This window comes from Kogia breviceps, chromosome 3 (assembly GCF_026419965.1).
Source record: "Kogia breviceps isolate mKogBre1 chromosome 3, mKogBre1 haplotype 1, whole genome shotgun sequence".
Taxonomy (NCBI): Eukaryota; Metazoa; Chordata; class Mammalia; order Artiodactyla; family Physeteridae; genus Kogia; species Kogia breviceps.
This window is the reverse complement of record NC_081312.1, coordinates 88927405-88955385: the sequence shown is the minus strand read 5'-3', so window position 1 is coordinate 88955385 and position 27981 is coordinate 88927405. Positions and strand designations below refer to the sequence as shown.

Below are 27981 nucleotides of genomic sequence, written 5' to 3'. Positions count from 1 at the left end.
CCTAGCTCACCTTGTGTACAAGCAGCCTTCCTCCTCCCGATGACCAGGGTCAGCTACGTCTGCTACCATGGCAACTCCTCTCTTGCCTGCTGGTCCCTAGACACAAAAAGTTCAAAGTGCGCTTTGAACTTTTTACCCCGTAGCGGCAGCTTTACCATATAGTTCAATGGGACCTTTATTGTGCCCCTGTCAAGAGTGTGTTCTCTTTGGGGGCCAGAAACTCCAACCATGCAGAGCCCAGAGCTGCAGGGAAAGGAAGCACAAAATCCTGCAGGGGGTCATTAGGAATGACAGTAAACAAGGCCATCCCTGCTTCCACCACTTGGTTTCCAGACCCTTATATCCTTCCTACTGAGGACACAGCACCATATAGAGGTCTCCAATTTAATAAAGACACTTTGTTCTGAATGACGGCACTCCATCCTTTCAGAGTGCTTTCTCAGAGCTGGCGCTTCAGTTGTAAGTCGAGAAGGCCCTCCCAATCCGTTGGGCCAGTTACCTCTGAGTGGTGCAGTACACAACACAACCAGAGGACCCCTGGTCATGACCCTCTCCCACACCCCCTCCATTTGGAAGTACATCCCCTGGATAGATGCTCTGCTATATGAGATTCCATACCTGTGGATCAGACATTCCTTCAGCCTCCAGACAGAAATGCTGGTTGAGGCTCTGTAGGCAGGAAAAACAGACAATATTCATTTACAGTTTGCCTCAGGGTTATGTTAACTCTCCCACCTCCTATCATATTATAGTCTGAGAACTCTGGACCTCTTAAATATCCAAGAGAACATCACACTGATCCATTACACTGGTGACTTCCCTGATTGGACAGGACAAGCAAGAAGAGGCTAGAATGCTACAGTCAGTAAGATGCTTGTGCTTCAGAGGATGGGAAATAAACCCTATGGAGGGTCAGAAACAGGCCATTTCAATGACGCTTTTAGAAGTCTACTGGTCAAGGGTATTCTGGGATAGCCCTTTCTAAAGCAGAAAACAAACTGCTGCATCTTACAACCATGTCACAAAGAAGGAAGCACACTGTCTTACAGACCTTTGTGTTCCCCAGGGATATTTCTCTGGCCCACATACTAAGCGACACAGCGTTGAGTGGGGCCGGAGCAGGAAAGGGAGTTGCAACAGGTCCAAGCACAGTGCAGGAAGCCCTACCAGCTGACCCCCACGGTGTTGGAGGGGTCAGTGGTGGAAAAAGATACAGTGTGACCACTACATGGATCTGTGGATCCCGTGGGCCCACTATAAGCTGGACTTTATCCAGGACCTCACTTTTCACCTGGGCCTCACAGGCCCCCAATCTAATAGGAGGGCCAGGATGCTCCTTTGGGTCTCTAGGTATCAGTGTCAGCTCAGAACCTCTGTCCAATAGTCCTAGTGTATAGTCACCCAAGTAAATGGCCATAGGTAGATTCTTTTGAGGAAAGACTGGAGGAATCGCCACAGTATACACTTGCCACAGTGTTGCACGGTCCCTCCCCCAGCCACTTCTTCAGTCAATGGGTTCCACATCTGAAAACTGACTCAAGTCTGAGAACTGAGCAAGAGATCATGACTTTTCCTTAAAGTGATTGCTCTCAGCCTCTTGCTTCAATTTTGTTGTTTCTTTTGTTTTTGTTTTTTTTTTGGGGGGGGCACACCACATGGCTTGTGGAGTCTCAGTTCCCCAACCAGGGATTGAACCTAGGCCACAGCAGTGAAAGCACCAAATCCCAACCAGTAGAACACCAGGGAACTCCCGTGTTTGGGGTTTTTTTTTTAAATAGATAAAAGATCAGCAAACATGGCCCCATGGGTGAAATCCAGACAACCACCTGTTCTTGTAAACAAAGTTTTATTGAAAGACAGCTACATACATTTGTTTACCTATTATTTATGGCTGCTTTTGTGCTATAACAGCTGAGTGGAGCAGCTGTGACACAGACCATGTGACCTTCAAAGCCTAAAATATTTACTCCCTGGCCCTTTACCTAAAAAGTTTGCTGACCCCATCACAGATGCTAAGCAGCAGCCTTGTCAACTGTCTGCCTATTTTGCCCCTAGATGCAAAATCGACACCGTGTCCCATTAACCATCTCCACAACCCCCTGCTGGCAAAGCCCGCTGACTGCCCTCCAGCCTTGCCTTTTGGTGAGGGAGGTAATTATGGCCTCCTGGCTTCTGGCAGCTAAGTGCCACCTCTTGGCCTCTATGAACCCCGTAGATGCTAACAAGCTCAGTTTGTAACCATCTGTCCTTCCATCATCCCCAGCCTCCAGAACTTCTTAGTGATGTTGGTGCCCCTCTCATCAGTACATTTTGATAGCTTGGTGACTGGTGTGTCCTCTCATGGGATGCATCCTCTGGTGGGTCTTTTGGCTTACATAATAGAGCCCTTCCAGCATGTCCACTTTCCTCAGCCTCTTTATTCCTTCCTGGACTGTCTGCTGGAGTGAAGGAGAGAAGGAGAGGTTGGGGAGAAGCATCCTAAACTGCTAAGCAGAATTTCATCAAAGCCAATGGGGAGTCCCTGAGCCAAAGCTGACACCATAGAAGTCCCATGTCTCCCAGGGAGCGGACCATTGGCTGGAGGCAGCCTGGAGAAAGCGTGCCTCAGTACAAATGCAGGGGGGCCTCAGAGCACTGTGGCCAGAGCCCTTGGTCAGCTATGGTCCCTCTAGTTAGAGGTGTGTGAGACATAGTCTCACAGTGACGACAGGAGCACAGAATGAAGATTAGGGTGGGTGTGTCACAGCCTGATTTACATGCCAGCCTGCATCCTTAATAACAGGTCTAACTTCTAAGGGGGCACAAGCTGCTGCTCAGAACGACACCTCTCTTGGGAAAGGAGGGTGAATCAGTAGAATAAGAGGCTCCGGCATGGACTGCAGAGAGGCAAGGTGTCTCATGTGTGCCTCTCCTCCTCTCTCCTCACCATTATTCTTTCAATCCAGACAGGAAGGGTACATCTGCCCTCATTCAGAAGCGATCTCTTCCCAGCTCCCTCATTGTGCGAGGGTAAATTCACGGACCTTAGGATTCTTCTGAGGCCCAGGCTGTGAGGTAGTTAAAGGCTACAAAAATCTCATCTGAGGTGAGTGCTTTTGCCTGGATGCTGCCACTGCACCAAGCAGATGGACTGGTGAAGCAACAGCCCATAAGCCAACATTCCTTGCGAGCCATGGGATACAAGGTGTCTCATAATGTTAATGCCGGAAGAGTCTTAGGGATCACCTCCTGTCTGCATGTTTACCCCTGAGGGAAACTGAACTGTTCAGGGGCCTCCAGTGAGGAAATCTGGCTTCTCCTCCTGTGTTCTTCCCCCAAAGCCATAAAAGTGCAAAAAAGAGATGGAGCTGAGTGGTCAGCTGAAGACCCAGAAATGCAGGCCGAGCAAGGCAACATCCATGATAGCTTTCTTGAGGCGGAGGCGGTGGTGGTGGTGAATGTCTCAAAAGAGCTGTAAAGGGAACGTCCTGGCCCTTCTGCAGTCGCTCACTTCTCCCAGCAGCTTTGCCCTTCTTCTGTCTACTCCAGCAGTAGCAGCATCTCAAGGGAAGGCTCCTGAGCCGCATCTCACCCAGGTGCAATCTCACTGTTGCTTGTTTCTATTGCAGAAATGTGGAGCTTCAGAGTCAGTCTAAAATTAAAACAGCCTTGCAGGAAAATCAAAGAAGAGTTCTGTGCATTCTTCCTACTAGGCTCTCTCCTAACAGGGAAACCCATGCTTGCTCCACTTCTTCCAATATTGTCAGACTGGATTAAACGAAATAGCAGATGGTTCATCCACATAATTCCCTATCATTGGTATAGCTTTAGAGAAAGATTTAAAGTAAAACTCCCAAACCTATTTCTATCTCTGGTCCTAGGGTCTCTAGCCCAAGAAAATTCCCCAGCAACGTGGTAGTTTTGGGTTTCTCCCAGAATCAAATTCAGCTCCACCACTTGCAGCTGTGTGATCTGGGCAGTTAGTCAGACTCAATTGTGTCTTAGCTGTCCTCATCTGTAAAATGCCCTCATCTATAAAATGCTGATAAGGATATGGTGTTAGAGTGGTAACTCCTAAAGTTGCTGTTATGAGATGATGTGTGTAAAGCACCTGGCATATAACAGATGCTCAACAGAGCTAGGGCTCTGAATTTTATTTAGGTTTGGGAATAAGCTGGAAGTAGATGTGGGATTAGAAATCCAGCCAGAGATGAGAACACTCTAAGAAACTGGATAAAACAAGAGAAAAACCCCAGCAAGCAATGAGAGTAAGTATGTGGCTGGCAGCAGCACTGCTCCTACCTGGGTGCTGGTCAGTATGCTGGTCAGTGTTATCTTCTTCCTTGAACTCCTGGATTAGCAGGCATGGAAACACATAATCTCCTAAATAGCATCCTTATTATTAAATTAGATAGTGCACACTAAAACACTTTGAAAGATATAACATGCTAGGGAAACTAAAAGACAATGACAATGCTAGATGCTTCAAGTTGCAATAAATAAAGAATTGTTAAGGCTATCTCATAAATATGGGAAGTAAGGGACAGGAGGGTGGTACTGTGGAAAATAGGAATCTTAGCCCAGTAATTAAATCCCACAGGGACCTAAGAAAAGCCCAGCACCCAGGTCACACAGAGCCTTATACAGGAAAATAGCTCAGGATCCAAGATATTTTGAGGGTCTATGACCTTGTCCCCTTTCAGAAGCAGAAGTTCATGGATCCTTACTCCTCCCCACATAACACTCAGCTGTTCTGTCTGCTTCTGTGTGTCTTCTCATTTCTCCTTCAATTACTAAAGGGCTGATTCTCTCCAAGTATTCTAATACATATTCCCAAGACAGTAACCAGCTAGGCCAATGAGATACTCTATGTCCCCATCTAGGCAGAGTTTTTCCTGCCAGGCTAATTTTTCCACCAGTGAGCCCATGGGTTGGCTGCCCTTGGGCCAGGTGTTAACTCCAGATCCTATAAGCAAAGGCCCAATGGGGACAGTCAGGTGAATAAAAGCACAGAACTCCTGAGACCTTTGCCTACATACAGCAAGATCTTTGGCCTGGAATGTTTTTCTTAGAACAGTATTCTGAGCATGGTGGATGATGACAGATGAATGGAGAAGGGCAGGGGGGTGGGGGTGGGGGCGGCAGGGACCCTCAAGCCTAACATCAAACTAAAAGATTCAAAAAGTTAGAAAAATGTAGTTTTAAACCTGATGTTTCACAGATCACTTTCAAACATCTCACTGTTTAACCAAAAGTTCAGACCATACAGAAAACCCTAACTTACCAAAAACACTATAGTTGAAAACGCTTAAGCCAAACTTCATCAAACTCGTTGAGACAACACAGAATTTGCAGACTAGGGGAACAGAGTACCACAAGATGGCAGCATTGTCCGTTCTGTGCTTCATCAGGTTTTAATTTTAAGATGTGCTCATCTGTTGAGCCTGCTCTAAAACTGCCCACCTCTTCCTAGAAGCCATTTTTAAGAAAACTGAACAGCCCCTAATTAATATAGAAGGTATAAAGCTACAATTGATGTAGCATCTATTTTTCTACAGTCCCATACTCATATTATCTCTGAGCTCATTTTATTCCCAAGATCTTGGGACTTGCTATCATTTTTTTTTTTTAAGTCTAATTGAGTATGTAATCAGGGATGGAAGCAGTGAGTCAGATTATCCAAGGATTACAAACTCCCAAGCCATGTTTCAATTTCAGGAACTTAATCTTTTTATTTTAATAGTCCCTATTTGGCATTTATGTAATCCAGGTTTTTATTACAGCTATTTTTAATGTCTGTTTATTTCTCTTAACTAGATTCATTTCAGTCACAATCATGATGGCTAATTTTATGTGACAACTTGGCTAGACCATGGTACCTAGATATCTGGGCAAATATCAGGCAAATATCAGTCTAGATGTTGCTGTGAAGGCATTTTTTAGATGAGACTAACATTTAAATCAGCAGATTTTAAGGTTACCCTCCATAATGTGAGTGGACCTCAACCAATGAATTGAAAGTCTTAAGAGAAAAAGACTAAGAAAATTCCCCCTGAGAAAGAGGGAATTCTGCCTCCATACTGCCTTTGAACTCAAGCTACAACATCAACTCTTGCCTGCGTCCCCAGCCTGCTGGCCTGCCCTGCAGATTTTGCAATTGCCAGCTCCCATATAAGCCAATTCATATAAGCCAATTCCTTAAAATAAATATCTCTGTCTCTACCTCTACCTCTCTCTCTTCTCTCTCTCTCTCTCTCTCTCTCTCTCTCTCTCTCTCCACATGCAGACACACACAAACACAGAGAGATTCATTCCGTTTCTCTGGAGAACCCTGATTAATAACTATAGGTCAGGCACTACTGCACCATGGAACAGAAATGACTACGAAATATCCTTGATCTTGAGAGACAAGTGAACACATAACAATACTGTAAATGCTAAGGCAAATGTATTAAGTACTATAGAACACTAGAAAAAAATTCTTTGGGAAGTGGTTTGAAAAACCATAAAGAAGAGACATTTGAGATGCCAAGAACGAATAGGTGTCTAACAGGAAGACATTAAAGAACCAAGGATCCTAGTGGAAATCCTGTGAACAAAAACAGGCATGCACAAAGGGGCAAAATAAGCACCATCCCCACATGTGAATATGTGACTTCAAGATACCATGATATAATATCCAACATTTCTTGAGCTCTTCCTATTCTGTTACGGGCTTTTATATGGATATCATAAAACCACATAACCTTATGAAGCCAAAAACACTTATCCCAACTTTACAGTTTAGGAAACTGAAAGGTACACAGGGTTTAAGCAAGTCCAAGGCCCTAAATCAAGCAGGAATATAAACCACAGCAGTCTGACTTCAGGTCCACAGTCCTAACCACTATATTACAAAGGTTCTGTATACTTTAAAATTTAAAGGTTTATGATCAAAGCAGAGGCCAGGAAACTTCAGGTCTACATACATGTTTTTATTTCTTAGTATTTATTCTCTTGTACTAAGTGTTCAATATACTTTTTGACTCTCTTTTCCAAAGTCCTAATAAAAGTCAAACCTGGACTAGGAATGAGTGGCACCCATACACGCTTATCCAAATTTGAGCACTGCAGGCCTCCTGAAGCACTTTAGGAATTACATTATCTAAACCAGAATGAACAGCAGGCTACAACCTTTTCTTCAGTTTACGATGAAGTGACAGTAGGGGGCGACCTCATCTTAAAACAGGTGGATATTATTAATTTATTATTCTTCACAAGCCTATAAGCCTCCATTATTCAAGGTACATAAAAGACACATCACCTTTCCCTTCTAACTCGGACTTGGCCTTTCCTTTTCTCTTTCTCTATTACCATCCCCAACCCACCCCAAATTTCACCGATCTTCTCTTTGACTGCCCTTCCTTCACATTGTATTTCTTTGGAATTTCTGCTTTAAGTGCTTTTTAAACTAGTCATTAGAACCATCTCCCTTGACTACTCCCCTTCACTCTCTTAATGGCTTTGAAAATAAACCTAGTTTCACCCAAATGTTAACCTGAAGACTAGATGGCACCTGGCCTCATACATGCAAGCAGAGCTAAAACAATGTGAATAAGCTATCAATAGAACAAATCTTAAATATATGATTCATCTGTACAAGCATAATATCTGAACAAATATGTAAAATAGGAACTATCTTGATCCAAAAGGAAAGCCTAGAAACTAAGTAACTTTTAAAAATATGTTCACAGTGAGGTCTGAAGGCTTAATGATTAAGAATCATTGCTTTAGGGACTTCCCTGGTGGCACAATGGTTAAGAATCCGCCTGCCTATGCAGGGGACACGGGTTCATGCCCCGGTCCGGGAAGATCCCACATGCTGCAGAGCATCTGGGCCCATGTGCCACAGCTACCGAGCCTGCACTCTAGAGCCTGGGAGCCACAACTACTGAAGCCCGCGTGCCTAGAGCCCGTGCTCCACAACAAGAGAAGCCACCACAATGAGAAGCCCAAGCACCACAACAAAGAGTAGCCCCTGCTCGCCACAAGAGAAAAGCGCGTGCGTAGTAACAAAGACCTAACGCAGCCTAAAATAAAATAAATTAAATAAAAATAAATTAAAAAAACAAAAGTAGTAGCTATTAGTCTTATTCTCAGATAGTGAAGAACTTTATGAAGTTGGGTTATTTCAGGCAGAATCTTTTTAAAACACTTTCTATCACCTTTCCGAAAAGGATTTCATGAGCCGACCAGTCATTCTGTGACACACCTACAGAGAACGTTAAGAGGAAGATGACAGGAGAGGAAATCAAAGGAAAAGAATGTCTGAAATAGAGTACATAAAGGGAAGTGTACAGTGCTGTGTGGACACCAGTGCTTGATAAATGATACTGGATAATTCACAGACCTTTCTTTTCTTTATTAAGTGTAAAAAAGGAGTCCTCATTTTGCAAGCTCAAAATCAGACAAGTATATGAGGGTATATAATTGGCATATTTATAAACTGTATCCACCCAAAAATTCACTGCGGACACAATCCATACTACATTCAACGTGTGCATATTTACATGATACCTCCTACAAAGTAAATACAAAATTAACTCCCATCACTTTAGTTCAGTACATATATGATATAGTTTCAAAACAAAGGCAATTTTTTTCAACCAAAACACCATAGGCAATTTTTTTCAACTCAAGTACCAATTCATAATTTTGTGCAAAAATACAGCAAGACTAATTAAAAGGGTTCTGTTCAGTTTTAGTCAGTAAGATATGTTTGTACGCTACTGAGATACAGCTAAAGTTTTAGATTTTAATTACCAAAGTAACAGTATTTCTGACTTACAATTGACCTAAAAATAGTGGATCCTAATATATATTCTTGACATTTTAAAAAACCTTCAAAATGTAAGTAATACATTTCTAAAAGTACATGTGCCTTGCCATTCATTCAATAAACATGATTTATTTAAATACAGGTCACAAAAGTTCAATTAACCAGAATTCTATACCTATTTCCTGCCTGCTATTTATTTCAGTCTTAAATCTGACTTTATATCAAAAGCAGCAGTTTAAGAATTTATTTCATAAGATTAATCCCAAGAGTTACTGGGTAGCTTTCAAACTATTTCACTCCTTATATCACTAGAAAGTCTAGACCAGTGGTTCCTTGCGTTGGACTTATCTGGGGGGCTCTTTAAAATGTGCATGCGCCCTACCTAAGAACTAATGAGTAAAAATCTTCAAGAGTATATTTTTTAAAGTTTCCAGGTGCTAGTATGCAGCCCAGTGTTGAAACCTCTGACCTAGATCACTAGACCAGCAGTTCTCAACTTATAAGGTACATCAGAATCACTTGAGGAAACTTTTTTAAAAGGAAAAAAAGAGAAAAACAAACAGATTTGCTTCAGTAGATTCAGGGTGGTGTCCAGGAACCAGCATTTTAAACAATCATTGTGGTTGACCACCACAAATCACTCTAAGAAACAATGCACAGCCTTTGTCAGGTTATAAATGAGTACATTCAGCAGTTTAGGTGACACTGTCCTGACAGTGCTAATGATCCTGCCCTAGGAGTTTTAGCCAGTGTTTGAGGGCAACACATAGCCTTTAAAAATAAAATATATTTATACTCTTAAACATAAGGTCAAAACCAAGAGAACTGTGAGATCATAATTCACTCACTAAAGAAGGGAAAGGTTTTCAAACAAATTTTTTAAACCTTTAAACAGACCAGTTCTTAGCACTCGACGTAAATCTAATGCCTTCTCCATCATTGGTTAGCCTGATATGTGATCAGAGGTAGTGAGTGATTCCAGCTTACCAAATGTAATGTAGATTATAAAAGATACACATTCTAATCATAATCTGTAATCTAATCTGTACAGTCTCTATGCAATAGAGATTGGACATCATGGATATTAAATAATACTAAAACAGTGAATAATGCACTCTCAATTTAAAACAATGAAACTTCATAATATTTCCCTCACATAATAAATTTCTACATGTAACATTGGGGGAGTGCGGATCTAGAAAACACTAAAGGTATCATGCTGCCTCTTTTGTGAAGAAGCTATTTACTAATTTTCCACCATTCTTGTCATTATCTATAAAATGGGTAGTTGGTATGTATCATTCTACTTTAAGAATTTTTTTGAAAAGCACAGAAAAAGTAACCACATGTAAGACCACACAGCAAATCAGAGGATAGCTAGAACTAGCAGTAAGACTTTCCACTTAGAAAGTTGGGTTTATTATCTTATCAGCTTGACAACTGTATCTCACAGTGTGTGATGACTATTACTAAGAATTATAAATATTTAAACACATTTGAGTGTGTGAAAGCTACACCACCCCCACCAAACTTTAGGAATAGATATAATCTACTTTGAGCCCAGAAGCAGCATAAGGAAAAAACAGCAACAACAAAGCTAGGAAGCAGATATAGTATATGGTTAGTGGAATCTACATGGCATCTTGCTCACCTATCCTATGTCTAAGATGCTACTATTTCCTGTGTACACACTTTTCTGTCATGTTCTTCACAAAGGCTTATACCATCTCTTTTACAGTGGCATATGTGACTAAACAGCTGGCAATTCTTCTTAACCAAACAATGAAAAGATAACTGCCAAAACCCAGCACTGTATTGCCAGAAAGGCAATTCATTTCATAAAATAAGAAACTGAAACTTTTAAATCCACACTTATTTAGAAGCTAAACAATTCATATTAATTTTTAACCACTTATAGTCTAGACTATTAAAACAAACCATTTTCCAGTTTATAAATGACTTAAGGCCAAAATAATGAATTTTAAAAAGCAAAACAAAGTTGAAAAACTACATATAAAATATCCAAACCAAGTGATATTATGTCTTCTACTTAGGAAAAAAAGCTTCTTGAATGGCTGAAATGAAGATAGAGAGACAGCACTCGTGGGAAAAGGATTTCAAAACATAACACAATGGTATAAGGCACTACCTTAACTTCAGTCTACACTGGGTCATCTTAAATCCAGAACATGAACAGGGGAAGGAAGGACACAAACATCCAACTTCTCACGTCCTTTTAGCTGGTTTGGCAGTTAACTGCTTTTCTCTTTCAAATTCCTTCTCTCGTTGCTGCTCCCTTTCCAACTCTTCTTTTTGCCTCTTCTGCTGCAGTTTAAGTGCTCTTTTCTAAGTCAAAAAAATTTAAAAACCAAGAGAGCAAAAGGCTTATAGGTTATGGCCTAATTTTAAAGTAGTAGTGCTTTTAGAGAACAAACTAGTGGTTTATGCAGGAGTGCAATATAGGGGTGGGGGAGTGGGAGGTTCAAACTACTGGGTGTAAGACAGGCTCAAGGATGTATTATACAACATGGGGAATGTAGCCAATATTTTGTAACTACTGTAACTGGAAAGTAACCTTTAAATATTAAATTAAAAATTTTTAAGTAATAGTGCTTTGATTTAAGGTAATCAATACATAATAATAAATTTCATGTTTAACTTTTAAATTTGTTCAGGGTAACTTTTTTTTATTGAAGTATAGTTGCTGTATAGTATAAGTTACAGGTGTACAATATAGTGATTCACAACTTCTAAATGTTCTGGGTAATTTAAGATCTTGATAAAAAAATTCTGTTATTCAAAACTCTTATTATTAAATGAGAAATACAGTGACATATTCAGAGAATGTGAGCCCACCAGCCCAGCTATTAGTAGAAAAGCCCAGAGTGGGGTTAATAAGAATGTGTTTTAAAAGAAAACAATGTACCATGAATTAAGTATCCTATTGTAAATGAATATATAAGAAGTCAGAAAATGAATACTGAAGAAAAACAGACAATTAAACCTCAACTTCTATAAAGACTATGAAAGAATTCTCAACTCACTTTTAACTTTGATGTCTTTTCATGAAGCATCAGCATCTCCTTTCTTATATTCACCAACTTGGCATGATAGTGTTTAGCTTCAGTGAACTTAAGATGGAAAAGTCAATTTAAAAGTCAATTTAAAACAGACTGAAATATCAAAATGGATAAATAAATCAATAACTAAATTATAGTTCATTCTGCCTAAATTTGTCAAAATTTTTGAAGATCTAATTATCTCCATATTTTAATTCCAAGATTCAAATTTAATTTAAACCACTAGTAGGCTTTTGAGAATTCTTGATTCAGTTCAGATTGATTAAAAGTTACTAAACAGAAAACAGACATTTATATTCTGTACAGATAACATTTTTCCTTAAAAACATGCAATATAATTGGGAGACTGGGATTGACATATATACACTGATATGTATAAAACAGATAACTAATAAGAACCTGCTATATAAAAAAATAAATAAAATAAAATTCAAAAATTCAAAAAAAAACAAAACCATGCAATATAATTCTAAAATTTTAGTAAGACTATCCAACAATGCTATCAGTTTCATTTAAGAAAAGTAAAACACTCTCTACTGCCTTTACAAGGGAGAGACTGAGCCAGGGTAAACAGGACAGTTTAAGTGAAGTGTCTACCCATCAGGAAAAACCAAGCTGTGGCCAGAGGGCCCTGAGAAGGCTGTGGACAAGTCTGATCATATTCTTTGGGCTTCTGAAGTCAGACCAAGGAGAACAATCTCTGTAAGGACACTTTTCTTCCCCAGGAGTGATAAGTATAGACTTTCAATCTCAGCCAGAGATGGGAGTGAAGGAAAAAAAAGCACCTCATTCTCAGGAAGGAAGGTAACAGAAAGAGAAGATCACGTATAAAAAAAAGGAAAAAAGTGTCAGTAGAGAGATTAGGAGCCTTAATGTAGCTACAAGTATAGTCAGAGTCTGATGAGCTCTAGAGCTAATAGACCCTTTTTCTCTCTCTCTGGGCTTCTATTTTTCAGTTCCTGATTGACAATCAAAACCACTCTTGGTGTTGAGCATTCTTTCATGTGTTTGATGGCAATTTGTATATCTTCTTTGGAAAAATGTCTATTTAGGTCTCCTGCCCATTTTTGGATTGGATTGTTTGGTTTTTTGTTATTGAGCTGCATGAGTTGCTCGTAAATTTTGGAGATTAATCCTTTGTCAGTTGCTTCATTTGCAAATATTTTCTCCCATTCTGAGGGTTGTCTTTTGGTCTTGTTTATGGTATCTTTTACTGTACAAAAGCTTTTAAGTTTAATTAGGTCCCATTTGTTTTTGTTTTTATTTCCATTTCTCTGAGAGGTGGGTCAAAAAGGATCTTGCTGTGATTTATGTCATAGAGTGTTCTGCCTATGTTTTCCTCTAAGAGTTTGATAGTGTCTGGCCTTACATTTAGGTCTTTAACCCATTTTGAGTTTACTTTTGTGTATGGTGTTAGGGAGTGTTCTAATTTCATACTTTTACATGTAGCTGTCCAGTTTTCCCAGCACCACTTATTGAAGAGGCTGTCTTTTCTCCATTGTATATTCTTGCCTCCTTTATCAAAATGCAAATCAAAACTTCAATGAGATATCATCTCACACCAGTCAGAATGGCCATCATCAAAAAATCTACAAAATGCTGGAGAGGGTGTGGAGAAAAGGGAACACTCTTGCACTGTTAGTGGGAATGTAAATTGATACAGCCACTATGGAGAACAGTATGGAGGTTCCTTAAAAAACTACAAATAGAACATACGACCCAGCAATCCCACTACTGGGCATATACTCTGAGAAAACCGTAATTCAAAAAGAGTCATGTACCAAAATGTTCACTGAAGCTCTATTTACAATAGCCAGGACATGGAAGCAACCTAAGTGTCCATCAACAGATGAATGGATAAAGAAGATGTGGCACATATATACAATGGAATATTACTCAGCCATAAAAAGAAACGAAATGGAGCTATTTGTAGTGAGGTGGATGGACCCGGAGTCTGTCATACAGAGTGAAGTAAGTCAGAAAGAGAAAAACAAATACCGTATGCTTACACATATATATGGAATCTAAGAGAAAAAAAAATGTCATGAAGAGCCTAGGGGTAGGACAGAAATAAAACACAGACCTACTAGAGCATGGCCTTGAGGATATGGGGAGGGGGAAGGGTAAGCTGTGACAAAGCCAGAGAGTGGCATGAACATATATACACTACCAAACGTAGGGTGGATAGCTAGTGGGAAGCAGCCACATGGCACAGGGAGATCAGCTAGGTGGTTTGTGACCACCTAGAGGGGTGGGATAGGGAGGGTGGGAGGGAGGGAGATGCAAGAGGGAAGAGATATGGGAACATATGTATATATATAACTGATTCACTTTGTTGTAAAGCAGAAACTAACACACCATTGGAAAGCAATTATACTCCAATAAAGATGTTAAAAAAAATCAAAAGCAATATTATGACAAATTCAAAAAAAAAAAAAACCACTCTTGGGGGACTTCCTGGGTGGTGCAGTAGTTAAGAATCTGCCTGCCAATGCAGGGGACATGGGTTTGAGCCCTGGTTCGGGAAGATCCCATATGTCGTGGAGCAACTAAGCCCATGCACCACAACCACTGAGCTTGTGCTATAGAGCCCACAAGCCACAACTACTGAGCCTGAGTGCTGCAACTAGTGAAGCCCGTGAGCCTAGAGCCCATGCTCCGCAACAAGAGCCACCGCAATGAGAAGCCTGCGCACCGCAATGAAGAGTAGCCCCGGCTTGCCGCAACTAGAGAAAGCCCATGCACAGGAACAAAGACCCAACGCAGCCAAAAATTTAAAAATTAAATTAAAAAAACAAACAAACAAAAAAAACACCACTCATGGGCTGAGAGAAGGAAAAAGAGCAAGACTTAGTTTCTGCCCTTTCACATGCAAGCAACAGTATTACATATGCTTGGTTCATTCATTCAACAAATATGTAGTTCTGCTGCAACATGAACTCAATGGAGAAGACAAAGACCACCTCCTTCTCAAATCAAGAACTACTGAGTAGAAGACTTTGTATTTACTACCACAGGCCTCTGCCTAATACTAGAGAAGGTGGACTTGGTTTTTGATTGTTATAAAAGGAAAACATTAATAAGCCACATTTTTTCCAATGAAAAGTCCATTCTTTGACGTATATATGAAAGTCCACAAAATCATGCAAACTAAGCTATTTCTAATGTTCTGGGTAAAGAGAAAGGTAGCCACAAGTTCCTTATTTCTGTTAATTCTCCATTTCCTAAAATAAAGAGTATTAGTTCCTCTCATCAAAAAGCTATAAAGTTTCTGATGAAATTCAACTACTGTCACTTACATTGAAAGATATAAAGGGGACGTAAAGGACCCTCAAACAGTCTGTTTCAGAGTTAATTTGTTATGGCATTATGATAATGCCATACAATTAAATAAATGCTAATTTTAAAAAACGTACTTGATAAAGAGAGATGTGCTTTCCTTAAGGGGAAAAATAGTACATCCAAAGTTCCTTACTTTTACTTCTCTTTTATTAGTCTTTAATTATCAGCAGATCTATTCCAGACTTTCATATATAAGTTCAATTTCCTATCACAAGTTCAACATTTGAAAGCTAACAATTCAAGACAATAGAAGGTCTAATAAAGTAAATCAAGGTTTCCTGTTAAACAACAAATTCTAAACTTTAAAAATTAGTGGAAAACATACATAAGTATCTCAAACATACATAAGTACAAAGTTGGGAGGATAAACCTAGCTATTTCTAAAACAAGATGTCATTAAGCTATGTCAACTAAATCATACTTACCAAAGCATTAATATCCAACATAGAATGACATTCTTTAAATTTTGAAATCTCTTGTTCCAGTGTGTCTAATAATACAACTTGGTTCTGTCTGAAACAAAAACACACAGCCAAAATAAACTTTACATACTTTAAGTGATGGTTCATTAAAAGCAATCACATTGGGCTTCCCTGGTGGCACAGTGGTTGAGAGTCCGCCTGCCGATGCAGGAGATACGGGTTCGTACCCCAGTCGGGGAAGTTCCCACATGCCGGGGAACGGCTAGGCCCGTGAGCCATGGCCGCTGAGCCTGCGCGTCCGAAGCCTGTGCTCTGCAACGGGAGAGCCCACAACAGTGAGGCCCACGTACCGCAAAAACAAACAAACAAAAAAGCAATCACATTCATCTTGGTTAATGTTAAAAGTAGAAATTAAGTTGGAAATTTATTGACTCTCCAAGGCTTATTTAGTTTATCATAATCTTTTTCAAAATAATATTCCAAAATTCTGATAATTAAATACATCTTTTATTCTTGCCTTAATTTCAGATTTGAATAACATCAAACCATTTTAAATTATTTTATTACTTATTTCTAACAACTCTCTGTATTATCCCCAAAAAAGTTTTTTTTATACTATCTTGCCCAAGAAACGTGATGTTTTATATATATTAAAATTGTAACATTACCATAAAGGAAGAGGAGCAGTGACTTTTTAGAGTTGGAAAAAATGCAGTTATCAAGGGATAATAATCAGTTGGTGTGATCTTGAAAATTTAGTTTCTCTGGACCTAAACTTCATTTACAAAGTAATAAGGTCAGACCAAGTAATTTCTAAGACTCCTCAATAAAATCTGATTCAAAACTTGATATTGCGGAAGAGAAGCCAACTTCTCTGATATTCTTCTCCAGATCAACCAATGCAAGGATCACAGGAATAAGTGGCACTGGGGGGGGGGGGGTCACTTAACTAAATATTTTAAAGAATACTATAGACAAAGAAAAATATGACATGATGTGCTTGCAGAAGTATGCTAAACAGAGAACAACAATGAAAAAAAGAAATAGCAATGAAGAGACTGAAGGGCAGTTAAAACATCTCCACCATCTAGCACCGAGTATGGCATATCCTACAGGTCATAAGTGTTCCTTCAGCTCTGACTGGAGACCACAGAAGGTGAAACCAGAATGGATGAGAGGAGAACCCAGCAAGCCAATGATCCAAGACAAGCAGGACAGCAAAAACAGGCTGTTACAACTGGAAAACAATAAAAAAATAAACAAAACCAAAAGTTGGTTCTTCCAAAATATTGATAAAATTGATAAACTTCTAGCTAGACTAACAAAAAGAGAGAGGAGATACAAATTACTAACATAATTTATGGAAGAGGGGTCATCACTACTTATCCCATGGACATTAAAAGGATAATAAAGGAATAGTACAGGTAGCTCTATGCTCACCAATTTGATAACTTAGATGGAAATGACTAACTCCTTGAAAGACACAAACTACCAAAACTTACACAAGGAGAAATAGATAATCTAAGTAGGCCTATATCTATAAGTAGTAACCTTCCAGAAATCAAAGTACCAGGAACAGATGGCTTCATGGCAATTTCTACCAAACATCTAAGGAAGAAATTATACAAATTCTCCACAATCTCTTTCAGAAAACAGAAGTAAAGGGAGCACTTCCTAACTCATTCTATGAAGCCAGCATTATCCTAAACTCAAAACCAGATAAAGACATTATAAGAGGGACTTCCCTGGTGGCACAGTAGTTAAGAATCCACCTGCCAATGCATGGGACATGGGTTTGAGCCCTGGTCCGGGAAAATCCCACATGCCACGGAGCAACTGGGCCCGTGAGCCACAATTACTGAGCCTGCACTCTAGAGCCCACGAGCCACAACTCCTGAAGCCCACGCACCTAGAACCCATGCTCCACAACAAAGAAAAGCCACCGCAAGGAGAAGCCCACACACCACAACAAAGAGCAGTCCCTGCTCACTGCAAGGAGAGAAAGCCCATGAGCATCAATGAAGACCCAACACAGCCATAAATAAATAAATAAATAGATTTATTTTTTAAAAAAAGACATTACAAGAAAGTAAAATTATAGATTATCTTTCAAGACCATAGATGTAAAACTCCTCAACAAAATATCAACAAATCAAATACAACAATGTATAAAAAAAAATTATACACCACAACCAAGTGGGATTTATTCCAAGTATGCAAAGCTGGTTCAACATTTGAAAATCAATCAATGTAACCCACAACATCAACTGGTTAAAGAAAAAAAATCAGCAGTCTTATCAGCAGATGAAGAAAAAGCATTTGACGAAGTCCAACACCATTCATGATTAAAAACACTCTCATCAAACTAGGAGGAGAAAGGAACTTCCCCAACTTGATAAAGAATATCTTTTAAAAAACCGTACAGCTAATACTGCACTTGTGGTAAGAAACTAGATGCTTTCCTCCTAAAGATCTGGAGCAAGGAAAGGATGTCCACTCTTACTACTCCTATTCAACATTTCACTGGAAGTCCTAGCTAATGCAATAAGACAAGAAAAGGAAATCAAAGGTATACAGATTAGACAGGAAGAAATAAAACTGTCTTTGTTCACAGATAACGTGATTGCCTATGTGGAAAATCCCAAAGAATCAACAACAACAAAAACCCAGGAACGAATATGTGAATATAGCAAAGTTTCAGGATACAAGTTTAATACACAGAAGTCAGTTGCTTTCCTATATACCAGCAATGAACAATCAGAATTTTAAAATATACCATTTACAATAACCCCTGTCAGATGAAATAATCTGGTATAAACCTATCAAAATATGTATAGGATCTATATGCAAAAACTATTAAATTCTAATGAAAGAAATAAGAGAGATCTAAGTAATGAAGAGCTATTCCGAGTACATGGAATAAAAAACTCAACAGTGCTAAGATATCATTTCTTCCCAACTTGATCTATAGGTTCAATACAATCTCAATTTAAATCCCAGAAAGTTATTTTGTAGATATCAACAAACTGATTCTAAAATTCACATGGAAAGGCAAAGACCTATAATAACCAAGACATACTGAAGAAGAACAAAGTTGGAAGGCGTACATTACCAAATTTCAAGACTTACAGAAACTGCAGAAATCAAGACAGCAGGATATTGGTGAAAGAACAGATACACTGATCAATGAGACAGTGTAGAAAGCTCTTAACTAGACCCATATATTTCTGTTTGTTCTTTCTCTGAAGTTTGCTTATCTTTCCTTAACACTCAAGAAGTTTAATAACTGCTTATTCATCATATACAACTGTTATAAACAGTAGCTGATTTTACTATCATCATCATCATCACTGTCTAGACGCCTAGGAAGATAAATGGGGTTATTGAAACACTAGATTTTAGCCAATGTCCTCATCAATTAAACTTTCCAATTAAACCTTGATTCCTAACTTCCTATAAATAAAGTGTTACCAGATATGTTTTGTTTGCACAGTTTCTTACCTTCCTTCAGTCTATCATATATCATCCAAACTCACCCACAAAATCTTTGACTTTTCTGACACAAGGATTGGCTGGTGTTAAAATACAAGACATACCACACACTGAGGAATAAAAAAAAATCTTACTTGGAACTAGCAGAAAACTAAGAATGTTACCAGCTCCCTTAACTACAGTAGGGTACCACATGTAGTAGAACACAGTACCACTTTTATATTCATTTATCATCTTCAAACCCAAGGATTATAACATTAGTTACTAATATTTAAAAAATGGACATAGTTGTTGATTATTCCTCTCCTTTTGCCCTAATAAAGGCCTCTGAGATCAGTTTTCAAAGAGTACGTCTTAGAGCAGCATTGGTTCATAGCTAGTTTAAAGGTGACCACCACAAAAAAGAAATAACAGGCCAGCTTGGGCAATCAAGAGAGGTCCTGACCCAAGAAGAAGAAGCAACTCAGGCTGCTGTTTCTGGGTGATAGATGATAAAATCAGAGTGTATATTTTTGCATATTGATTACACTTTATGGATTCCATTCTTCCTTATCTTGTTCCTCTCTTAGCTTATTCTCCAATCCTTTATTTAGCTAGTAGAATTATAAACTAAGAATGAAATGGGTCATCTCCAAAACAGATAATTAGGGATTTCTGGCAACTCATGTGAACCAGCAATTGAAAACAAATGTGACTCTTATGGAGGAAATTTTGCAGCTCTACTCAGAAACAGGTGTATAACCATTTGCAACATCTCCAAGAGGTGATTCTTTCCTAAAATAGTGGAGAGACACCAAAACTAATCAAAGAGTCTAGTTAAGATTTAGGGGTACTTCTCAGAAGAGACCAAACACTCTAGGAGCATTCATTTCACTTTTTACATTTAGATTACTGTGTAATCTAAATTACATGTATACTATGTAATTTAATTACTCTACTCCCATTTGCTAACACAAAAGATACAGAAATACTCCATTGTATTAAATGTTACAAAGTATTATCCCTAATACAGTATATACTTTACTTATACAGTAAATTATGACTATGCCAGAGAAGAAATGAGTGCATCTATGGTTTTTTTCAGCTCACGTGAGTTCCTGGAGAGCTTGTTTTGATCTCTGCAGATCTGGCAAGTAGTGAGAAAGCAAGCCTTCTGCCAGTTGCTCCACAGCTTTGTCTTCTATGGTCAAGTCCTCTATTAACCCTTCATCTGGAGAAGTGTCACTTAAACCTGTCCCCAAGCAAAAAATCAAATTTAGGAAGCTTTTAAATTGACACAGGGGTAAGAAAGTAGCAGGGAGGGAAGAAAGGAGGCTGGCAGGGGAGTTCAGAGCACACACACAGGATACTATAGGTACCCTTTTATTTTTTTTTTAACTTTTACTTCCTGAGCATCCTCTAAAAATCAAGTTATTAGCACTCAAAAAATATTTTTAAGCTACTAGTACAAGGTAAAGTCTAGCTGAAAAAAACATTAACACATGCAAAATTCCATATGTGTATGTATTTTTCAGGGAAGGGGATTTAGAGTTTTCAATGAATTATTAAAGGAGTCTGAGGCCTAAAAGGAAGGAACAGTTACTGAATGGAAGCAAGAAATTCTTCTTTCCAAAAGCTTGCAGAATTTTTTTTTAATTAATTAATTTATTTTGGCGTGTGTTAAGTCTTTGTTGCTGTGTGTGGGCTTTATTTAGTTGTGGCAAATGGGGGCTACTCTTCGTTGCATTGCACGGGTTTCTCACCGCGGTGGCCTCTCCCGCTGCGGAGCACGGGCTCCAGGCTCACGGGCTTCAGTCATTGTGGCTCGTAGGCTCCAGAGCGCAGGCTCAGTAGCTGTGGCGCAGGGGCCTAGTTGCTTCGCAGCATGTGGGATCTTCCCGGGCCAGGGCTCAAACCCGTGTCCCCTGCATTGGCAGGCAGACTTGTAACCACTGCACCACCAGGGAAACTCCTAGAGATTATATATTTTTTAAATGCAGGGACTTCCCTGGCAGTCAAATGCTTAAGACTTCGCCTTCCAATGCAGGGGGTGCTGGTTTGACCCCTGGTCAGGGAGCTAAGATCCCACATGTCTCCTGGCCAAAAAACCAAAAGGTAAAACAGAGGCAATATTGTAACAAATTCAATACAGACTTTAAAAAAATGGTCCACATTAAAAAAGAAGAAACTTAGGGCTTCCCTGGTGGCGCAGTGGTTGAGAATCCGCCTGCCGATGCAGGGGACACGGGTTCGTGCCCCGGTCCGGGAAGATCCCACATGCCGCAGAGCGGCTGGGCCCGTGAGCCATGGCCGCTGAGCCTGCGCTTCCGGAGCCTGCGCTCCGCAACGGGAGAGGCCACAACAGTGAGAGGCCCACGTACCACAGAAAAAAAAAAAAAGAAACTTAAAAATAAATTTTTTTAATAAATGCAATACCTAAAAATATTTTTTTCAATTCTATGGAAGTAATATGGGTCAACATCTATCTTGCATACAGCTTGATATATTATTTACATGTAAAGGGAGGATCGTTTTGTCATTTGTTAGCAGAAAAGAAATTTTCTAAGAATTTCTCCTCTCTTAAGATTCAGAACCTTAATTTACCATAGAAAATAGTGTACAATAATTGTCTTCTGTGTAAATCTAGATTTGATGCCAGGAACTATTTTATTCCTACCTTTCCTTTGAATAATAACAGTGTAAGCATTGTGCCAGGCATTCAAAAATGTCTAACATGAATACCCATCAATCTCTACTCCTACCAGGAAAAGTACAAAACAATTTCTAAACAGGGTTCAATGAATGGTTTGTAAGATTTTAGAATCACTGGTTTAGAATTTTTTTTTAAAAAGTGAAATGGCCACATTACTAAACTGGTACTCCAAAAACATTTTTAAACTAATATTAAACTCTGAAACACCTCTCTTTAATCATAATCTGGTAATAATCCACAACATCAAATTAGATCATTATACAGAATACATTCATCACAATACATTGCTTATAGCTCACTTCCAAGTATAGTTTTTATCACAGATTTGAATTTTGGCAAGACTGAGGAAAACAACATGCTGCCATATTCAAAATTAGCTTTTAGAGATCAAAATAAATTAGTATGGTTTTTATTTGAATCCTGAGAAACATATGAACAAACTTTGGAATTCTCTAGATTGCAAGGCAATATTCAAACAAGAGCTAACTAGAAACTGAAGCACTCCACAAGTGAAATAAAAATATAATGGGAAAAGTGAAGCATTTACAGATATTGCCATTGATGTTTCATCAGATGGGAAGTGAATAAAATATCATTAATGTTATATTATATATTATATTATATATATTATATTATTATGATTAATGTCATTGCTAAAGGCTTGATTACAATAACAGTGCAAACAGCAGCAACTCTCTTTAAAAAATATAGAAGGGATTCCCTGGCGGTGCAGTGGTTAAGAATTCACCTATGTAGGGGACACGGGTTCGAGCCCTGGTCCGAGAAGATCCCACATGCCGCGGAGCAACTAAGCCCAGGCACCACAACTACTGAACCTGCACTCTGGAGCCCGCAAGCCACAACTACTGAGCCCACGCACCTAGGGCCCAGGCTCCGCAACAAAGAAAAGCCACCGCAATGAGAAGCCCACGCATCGCAACAAACAGTAGCCCCCGCTCACCGCAACTAGAGATAGCCCGCACGCAGCAACAAAGACCTGCCACAGCCAAAAATAAATTTTAAAAATAAATTTTTATATATATATATACATATATATATATATAGAAAACATAAGTATTACAGATAAACAGAAACAACCAAATAAGGATATTTCAACTTTAAGGAATAACAACCAATACACCTTCCTTAAACTATATATACATTTTAACTCACACACACCAACCCCCGTACCCTGCCCCAGTCTTCTGGTTAAATTATTGGAAGAGTCAAAGTTACTCATGTTTTTACACACATTATTCACTAAGTTCAAGGTACTTTATTGTGGGAGACAAGAAACATTTGCTGCACATACATTTTATGTACTAGTTTTTGAGGTTACAACAATAAATTAGGCAAGTCCCCATCCCTGAAAAAGCTCAATACAGAGGAATCAGAGAATGTGAGAAGTGCCATAAATTAGAGAAAGATCACTTTCACCAGGGATATCAGGGAATAATTCCTAAAGGAGGTGTGGGCATTTGAGCTAAAGCTTGGAGAATGGATAGAATTTTCATTCCTTTCTTTTTTCTTTTTAGTGTTACTCATTGTAAAACTTAAAATACAAAAGAAGGGGGTATAACCTGGAAAGTAAAAATATTCCTCACTACCTTACTCCACAGAGAGTCACTCCGGAGTTTCTAACATAGCCTTCAAGAAATTGTCTTTGCATAGACATGGTTAAACCCTGTTTTTATCACAAATGAAATCTTGCTTATACTGTTCTACAAGTTTTCTCATAAATATATATCTCAGATATGGTCAACATGTATGAATCTACTCCATTCTTTATAACAGAATTCTACCAAATTTTGTTTAACCAGTTCCCTACTGTTATGGACTAAATGTGTCCTTCCCCCAAAATTCATATGTTGAAGCCCTAACCTCCAATGTAATGGTAACTGGAAGTGGGGGTCTTTGGGAAATAATTAAGTTTAGATGAGGTCTGAGTGTAGGGTCCCCATGATGGGATTACTGACCTTAAAAGAGGAAGAGAGACCAGAACTCTCTCATTCCACCATGTGAGGACACAGTGGAAGGCAGCCATCTGCAAGATCAGAAGAGGGTTCTCACCAGGAACATATTTTGCCCACACCTAAACCTTGGGCTTCACAGCCTCCAGAACTTCAAGAAATAAATGTCTGTTGTTTAAGCCACCAGCCTATGTTATTTTATTATAGCAGCCCGAGTAGACTAAGACAAAGAAAATAAGACACCTATTCCACCTTTTGCTTTTTCAAACAGTGTTGCAGTGAGCTTCCTTGCTTGTCTTTGCATATTCATGTCACTGTTTCTATAGAATAACTTCTTATAAATAGATTAATGGAACAAGGTGTTTATGCATTTTTTAATAGACATTGCAGGGACTTCCCTGGTGGCGAAGTGGTTAAGAATCTGCCTGCCAATGCAGGGGACACAGGTTCCATCCCTGGTCCGGGAGGATCCCACATGCCACGGAGCAACTAAGCCCGTGCGCCACAGCTACTGAGCCTGCACTCTAGAGCCCATGAGCCACAACTACTGAGCCCACGTGCCACAACTACTGAAGCCCACGTGCCTAGAGCCCGTGCTCTGCAACGAGAAGCCACCGCAATGAAGAAGCCCACACGCAGCAACGAAGACCCAACGCAGCCAAAAGTAAATAAATAAAATAAATTTATTTTAAAAAACCCAAAAAATAGACATTGCAAAACTGCTTTCCTAAGAGATGTCACCAATTTACACTTCCATCAGCAACCTATGAGGGCTACAATTTCCAAATAGGTAAGAACTCTAAAGCAGGAGAGGAAGGGATGCAATATGGGTAAAGGAAGCAGCATGAGGAAAGGTGGGAATATAGGATGGCTCTGAAAAGAGAGGTTAGTTTGGGGTGTCTGGAGCATGAGACATATGCAGTAGTGAGCTCTAAGACCATGTGGCCAGCCTATGAGGACCCTTGAATGCGAAGATAATGTGTTTGGCCCTTAGTTTAGTAAGGAGCCATTTAAGATTTCCAAGCAAGGAAATGACATGATGGGAGCTTTATCTTGGGGCAGTGATGTGACAGTGGGATAGATGGAATGAAGAATAAGAGACTGGAGGTGGACTAGCCTTACAACTGTTTTTGCAAAGAGGAGATGGAAATTGTACAGTAGAATCCCCTGGACTAAACAGAGGTAGGAGGCAAGTGGGAGGAAAGAGTCAAGAGTAATGTCAAAGTTTCAAGTGATAGTGACTTGGCACCACTAATAGGATCAGACATCTACTTTTATGTACATGCTGTGTGTGAGATTAGTGCAAAATAACCATGTCAGAGTACCCAGCAAGCAGATGGAGGAGCAAGCAGAGAGAGACCCAAACTGCACTTATATACAAGGAAGTGATATTTACAGAAGCAACTTAGGAAGGTGTGAAGAGAGGGAGGTCACTGAGGAAAAGCACCACCAAGAAAGGGCTGAGAGCACTATTTTGGGGTAACCCCTACATTTCTGGAACAGGAAGTACAAGTAAAGGTACATCCAAAGTCCTGAAGCCTTTCTCACCTAGGGTTCCTCATCTGAACCGCAGAACACAGAAACTGCTTTGAGTGACTATCTTCTCAATTCTCCCTAGGATAGTACAAACACAGTATCATTATGGATGCAGAGCAGGTCTATTCATTACATTCAATAGATGCCCTAGGCCATTAGGGTTTAAATCTCTCCTCGAACTCGGGTTGAGAAAGACTGCTGGAAGAAGGACGCAGTAAGGTCAAAAAGCAAGATAATCATTTCATGAGTGAGTGTGCAATAATACTGGATACATCAATTCTCTGAATTACAAACCAATCATCCTTCTGGTAAATTCATCCTCAACCACTAACGTGTAACAAATAGCCAACAGTGTGCTGGAGTCAATACACAAACTCAGAATGGCTTCACCATCAACCCCCACCAACAGCACCCCAAACACCGCTTCCCCCCCAGATCTCGTTTCCTGCCTCCTCCTCTGGCCAGGAGAGCCGGCAAGGTTCCCTAGTTCCGCGCAGGTGACAGAGCTTCAAGGCGGCAGCTGCCGGAAGCATCTTATTCCCGCGGGGCGGCCCGGAGACCCACCCACTCGAGTCCCGCCCGCCCCGCCCCACAGCACGTACCCGGCGTCGGGCCCCCGGCCTCCAGGCCGTCGGGTGGCCCTGCCAGGACCCCGTCCAGGGAAGGCGGCCCAGGGACACTCATGTCCCTCCCGCTGGGAACAGGGAAGGGGCAGTAGTACAGACTGTCAGGTACAGTGAGGAAGCACCGAACGCGTACAGAGCCCACCGGGACAGAAGCGACGGTCGCACCTGGAAGTGACGGAAGCGGAAAACGGCTCGGGGCACGTGACCGCGGGTCCGCCCTCCAGCCTTTTGCCTCCTCCATCCACCCACGCCCAGCGCTTCGGGGGTTCCGGGCGGAAGTCCTTGTCTGGTCGGTCGGTATCAGTACAGTCAGCGGGCGGGGCTCACGTCCCCGCCTCCGATGGTGGGGTGGGGATGGAAGGGGCGGTGACGGGAAGGCGCAGCTTTTCAGTTTTGTGTCCTTGTTAAGGAAACACCTTAGGAAGAAGGACTGCGTGCTTTCCCTGAGATTTGGACCCATAAAAAAATTCAAGTGTTTAGCTCTCTTCAGCCTTGCTAATTGGGGATTTGCCAGGATTCATCTCTCCTCTTGTTGATTGTAGGTGAACGATTTACGGCCTGGGTTGCAGCATCAATCTACTGAACAAATTCAGCCAAATAACCGGAAACTGCACTTGCTGAGATCCTGTGGGATGATGTCATGAATTTTGATGAAAAACACTTAGAAATGGGTAGAAGCAACCTCAGACCAAATAAAGTGATCAGCTATGCCCTCCTTACCTTAGACCCTCTTAGACTGTACTAGTGGCCTCCTAATGTTGCACCCCAAAATTGCCTGTCCAAACAATTTTTTCTATGTTGCAGGCAAAGCTGTTTTCAAAAAAAATGAGAATTTATCTCAAACCTCAGAAACTTGCACCTGCTCCCCATTGCCCTTATCAGTGCATTCGTACCCCTTCCTCTTTTGGCCTTCTTTCCTCTCAAGATTAGCTGCTCCTTACTACCTGTGGTAAGCAGAATAATGTCCCCACCAAAGACGTCCACAGACTTCACCCCCAGAACCTGTGAATATGCTGTTTCACTGCAAAAGCGTAATTAAGGTTGCTAGTCCCACGACTGTAAAATAGATTACCCGGAGTTACTGAGTGGGACTAACATAATCACAAGGGCCTTCAAACTGGAAAAGGGAGGCACAAGAAGAGAGTCAGGAGGCACATGTGACTATGAAGAATGACCAGAGCAATGCAACATTGCTGGCTTCGAAAATAGAGGAAGAGGGTTACCAGTGACCTCTAGAAGCTGGAAAACACAAGGAAATGGATTCACCACTAGAGCCTCTAGAATGGAACTCAGCCCTGCCAACACCTCAGTTTTATCCCAGTGAGAGCTGTATTGCACTTCTGACCTACAGAACTCTAAGATAACACACAAGTTTGTATTGCTTTAAGTTTGTGGTTATTTGTTACTACTTCAATAGGAAAGTAATGTACTACCCTTCAAACATCCTTTGAAAACTATGCCCTTTCATGCCTGGAATATTTTATTCTATTCAAAGTCCTACTCATCTTTCAAGGCTCGGCCTAAATAATACCTTTACTTTGAAATCATTCACAATCCTGCCTCCCCTTTCAACTCCCAGAGAGTAATAACCTTTTTCCCAACCACAAAGCATCCTCCTGCTATTTAGCACTTAATCCATTCTTGTATTCGTTACTTCTCTTCCTCTATCAAATTGCAAACTCCAAACAGAAATTCTTATTCACAGAAAACCATAATACATTCTCAATGAGTATTTGCTGAATGAGGTATTGATTTTCGAGCCCCAAATTCCAAATATCTATAATCTCCAAAGTCTGAATCACACAAGATGGCACCTGATAAATGCCTGGTAACCTTAGCTGATTGTTAGTATTATCTCCTAACTAGATACTAAGACCTTCTGGAATAGACCCTTGTTCTACAGGTGGTCTGTAACCTCTTTATCTCTTAGCACAGTATTAAGCATATTACTTGGATTTTTAAATACTGGTTATTTAAATTTAATGGATGAAATTAATTAAACATTAAAATGTTAAGCAAAAAAG

The 27981-nt window shown here is 40.1% G+C and overlaps 2 protein-coding genes across 6 annotated transcripts in view; both read right to left on the bottom strand.

Annotated features, from left to right (window-relative positions):
- Nucleotides 1-11118, bottom strand: part of SQOR (sulfide quinone oxidoreductase) — a 66378-nt gene extending 55260 nt beyond the window's left edge. The window contains exon 1 of the mRNA XM_067029183.1: nt 11028-11118. The gene's annotated coding sequence lies outside the window, so the exon portion shown is untranslated. The remainder of the gene's footprint in view (nt 1-11027) is intronic.
- BLOC1S6 (biogenesis of lysosomal organelles complex 1 subunit 6) lies at nt 11-26220 on the bottom strand. 5 transcript variants are annotated; one of them, XM_067029189.1, is made up of 7 exons: nt 25934-26016; nt 20223-20364; nt 15645-15732; nt 11842-11928; nt 11028-11143; nt 619-669; nt 11-96 (listed from the first exon to the last, which is right to left on the bottom strand). In XM_067029189.1, the coding sequence occupies exons 1-7, from the start codon at nt 26013-26015 to the stop codon at nt 63-65; spliced, it is 600 nt and encodes a 199-aa protein (XP_066885290.1). In that variant the 5' UTR covers nt 26016; the 3' UTR covers nt 11-62. The 5 variants fall into 5 exon arrangements, with proteins under 5 accessions (XP_066885290.1, XP_066885288.1, XP_066885287.1 ...); XM_067029187.1 differs by lacking the exons at nt 11-96; nt 619-669; nt 25934-26016 and adding exons at nt 1830-3747; nt 4282-4330; nt 26123-26220; XM_067029186.1 differs by lacking the exons at nt 11-96; nt 619-669 and adding exons at nt 1830-3747; nt 4282-4330.
- Nucleotides 26221-27981: the final 1761 nt, after the last annotated feature.

Excerpts from the sequence above, each read along its gene's own strand:
- BLOC1S6 (XM_067029186.1), bottom strand. The coding sequence starts at position 26,015 with ATGAGTGTCCCTGGGCCGCCTTCCCTGGACGGGGTCCTGGCAGGGCCA. Across the intron at positions 20,365-25,933 it reads GGCCGGGGGCCCGACGCCGG|GTTTAAGTGACACTTCTCCA; the intron begins GTACGTGCTGTG and ends GCTTGGGGACAG. Across the intron at positions 3,748-4,281 it reads GCATACTGACCAGCACCCAG|TCTGACAATATTGGAAGAAG; the intron begins GTAGGAGCAGTG and ends CGTTTAATCCAG.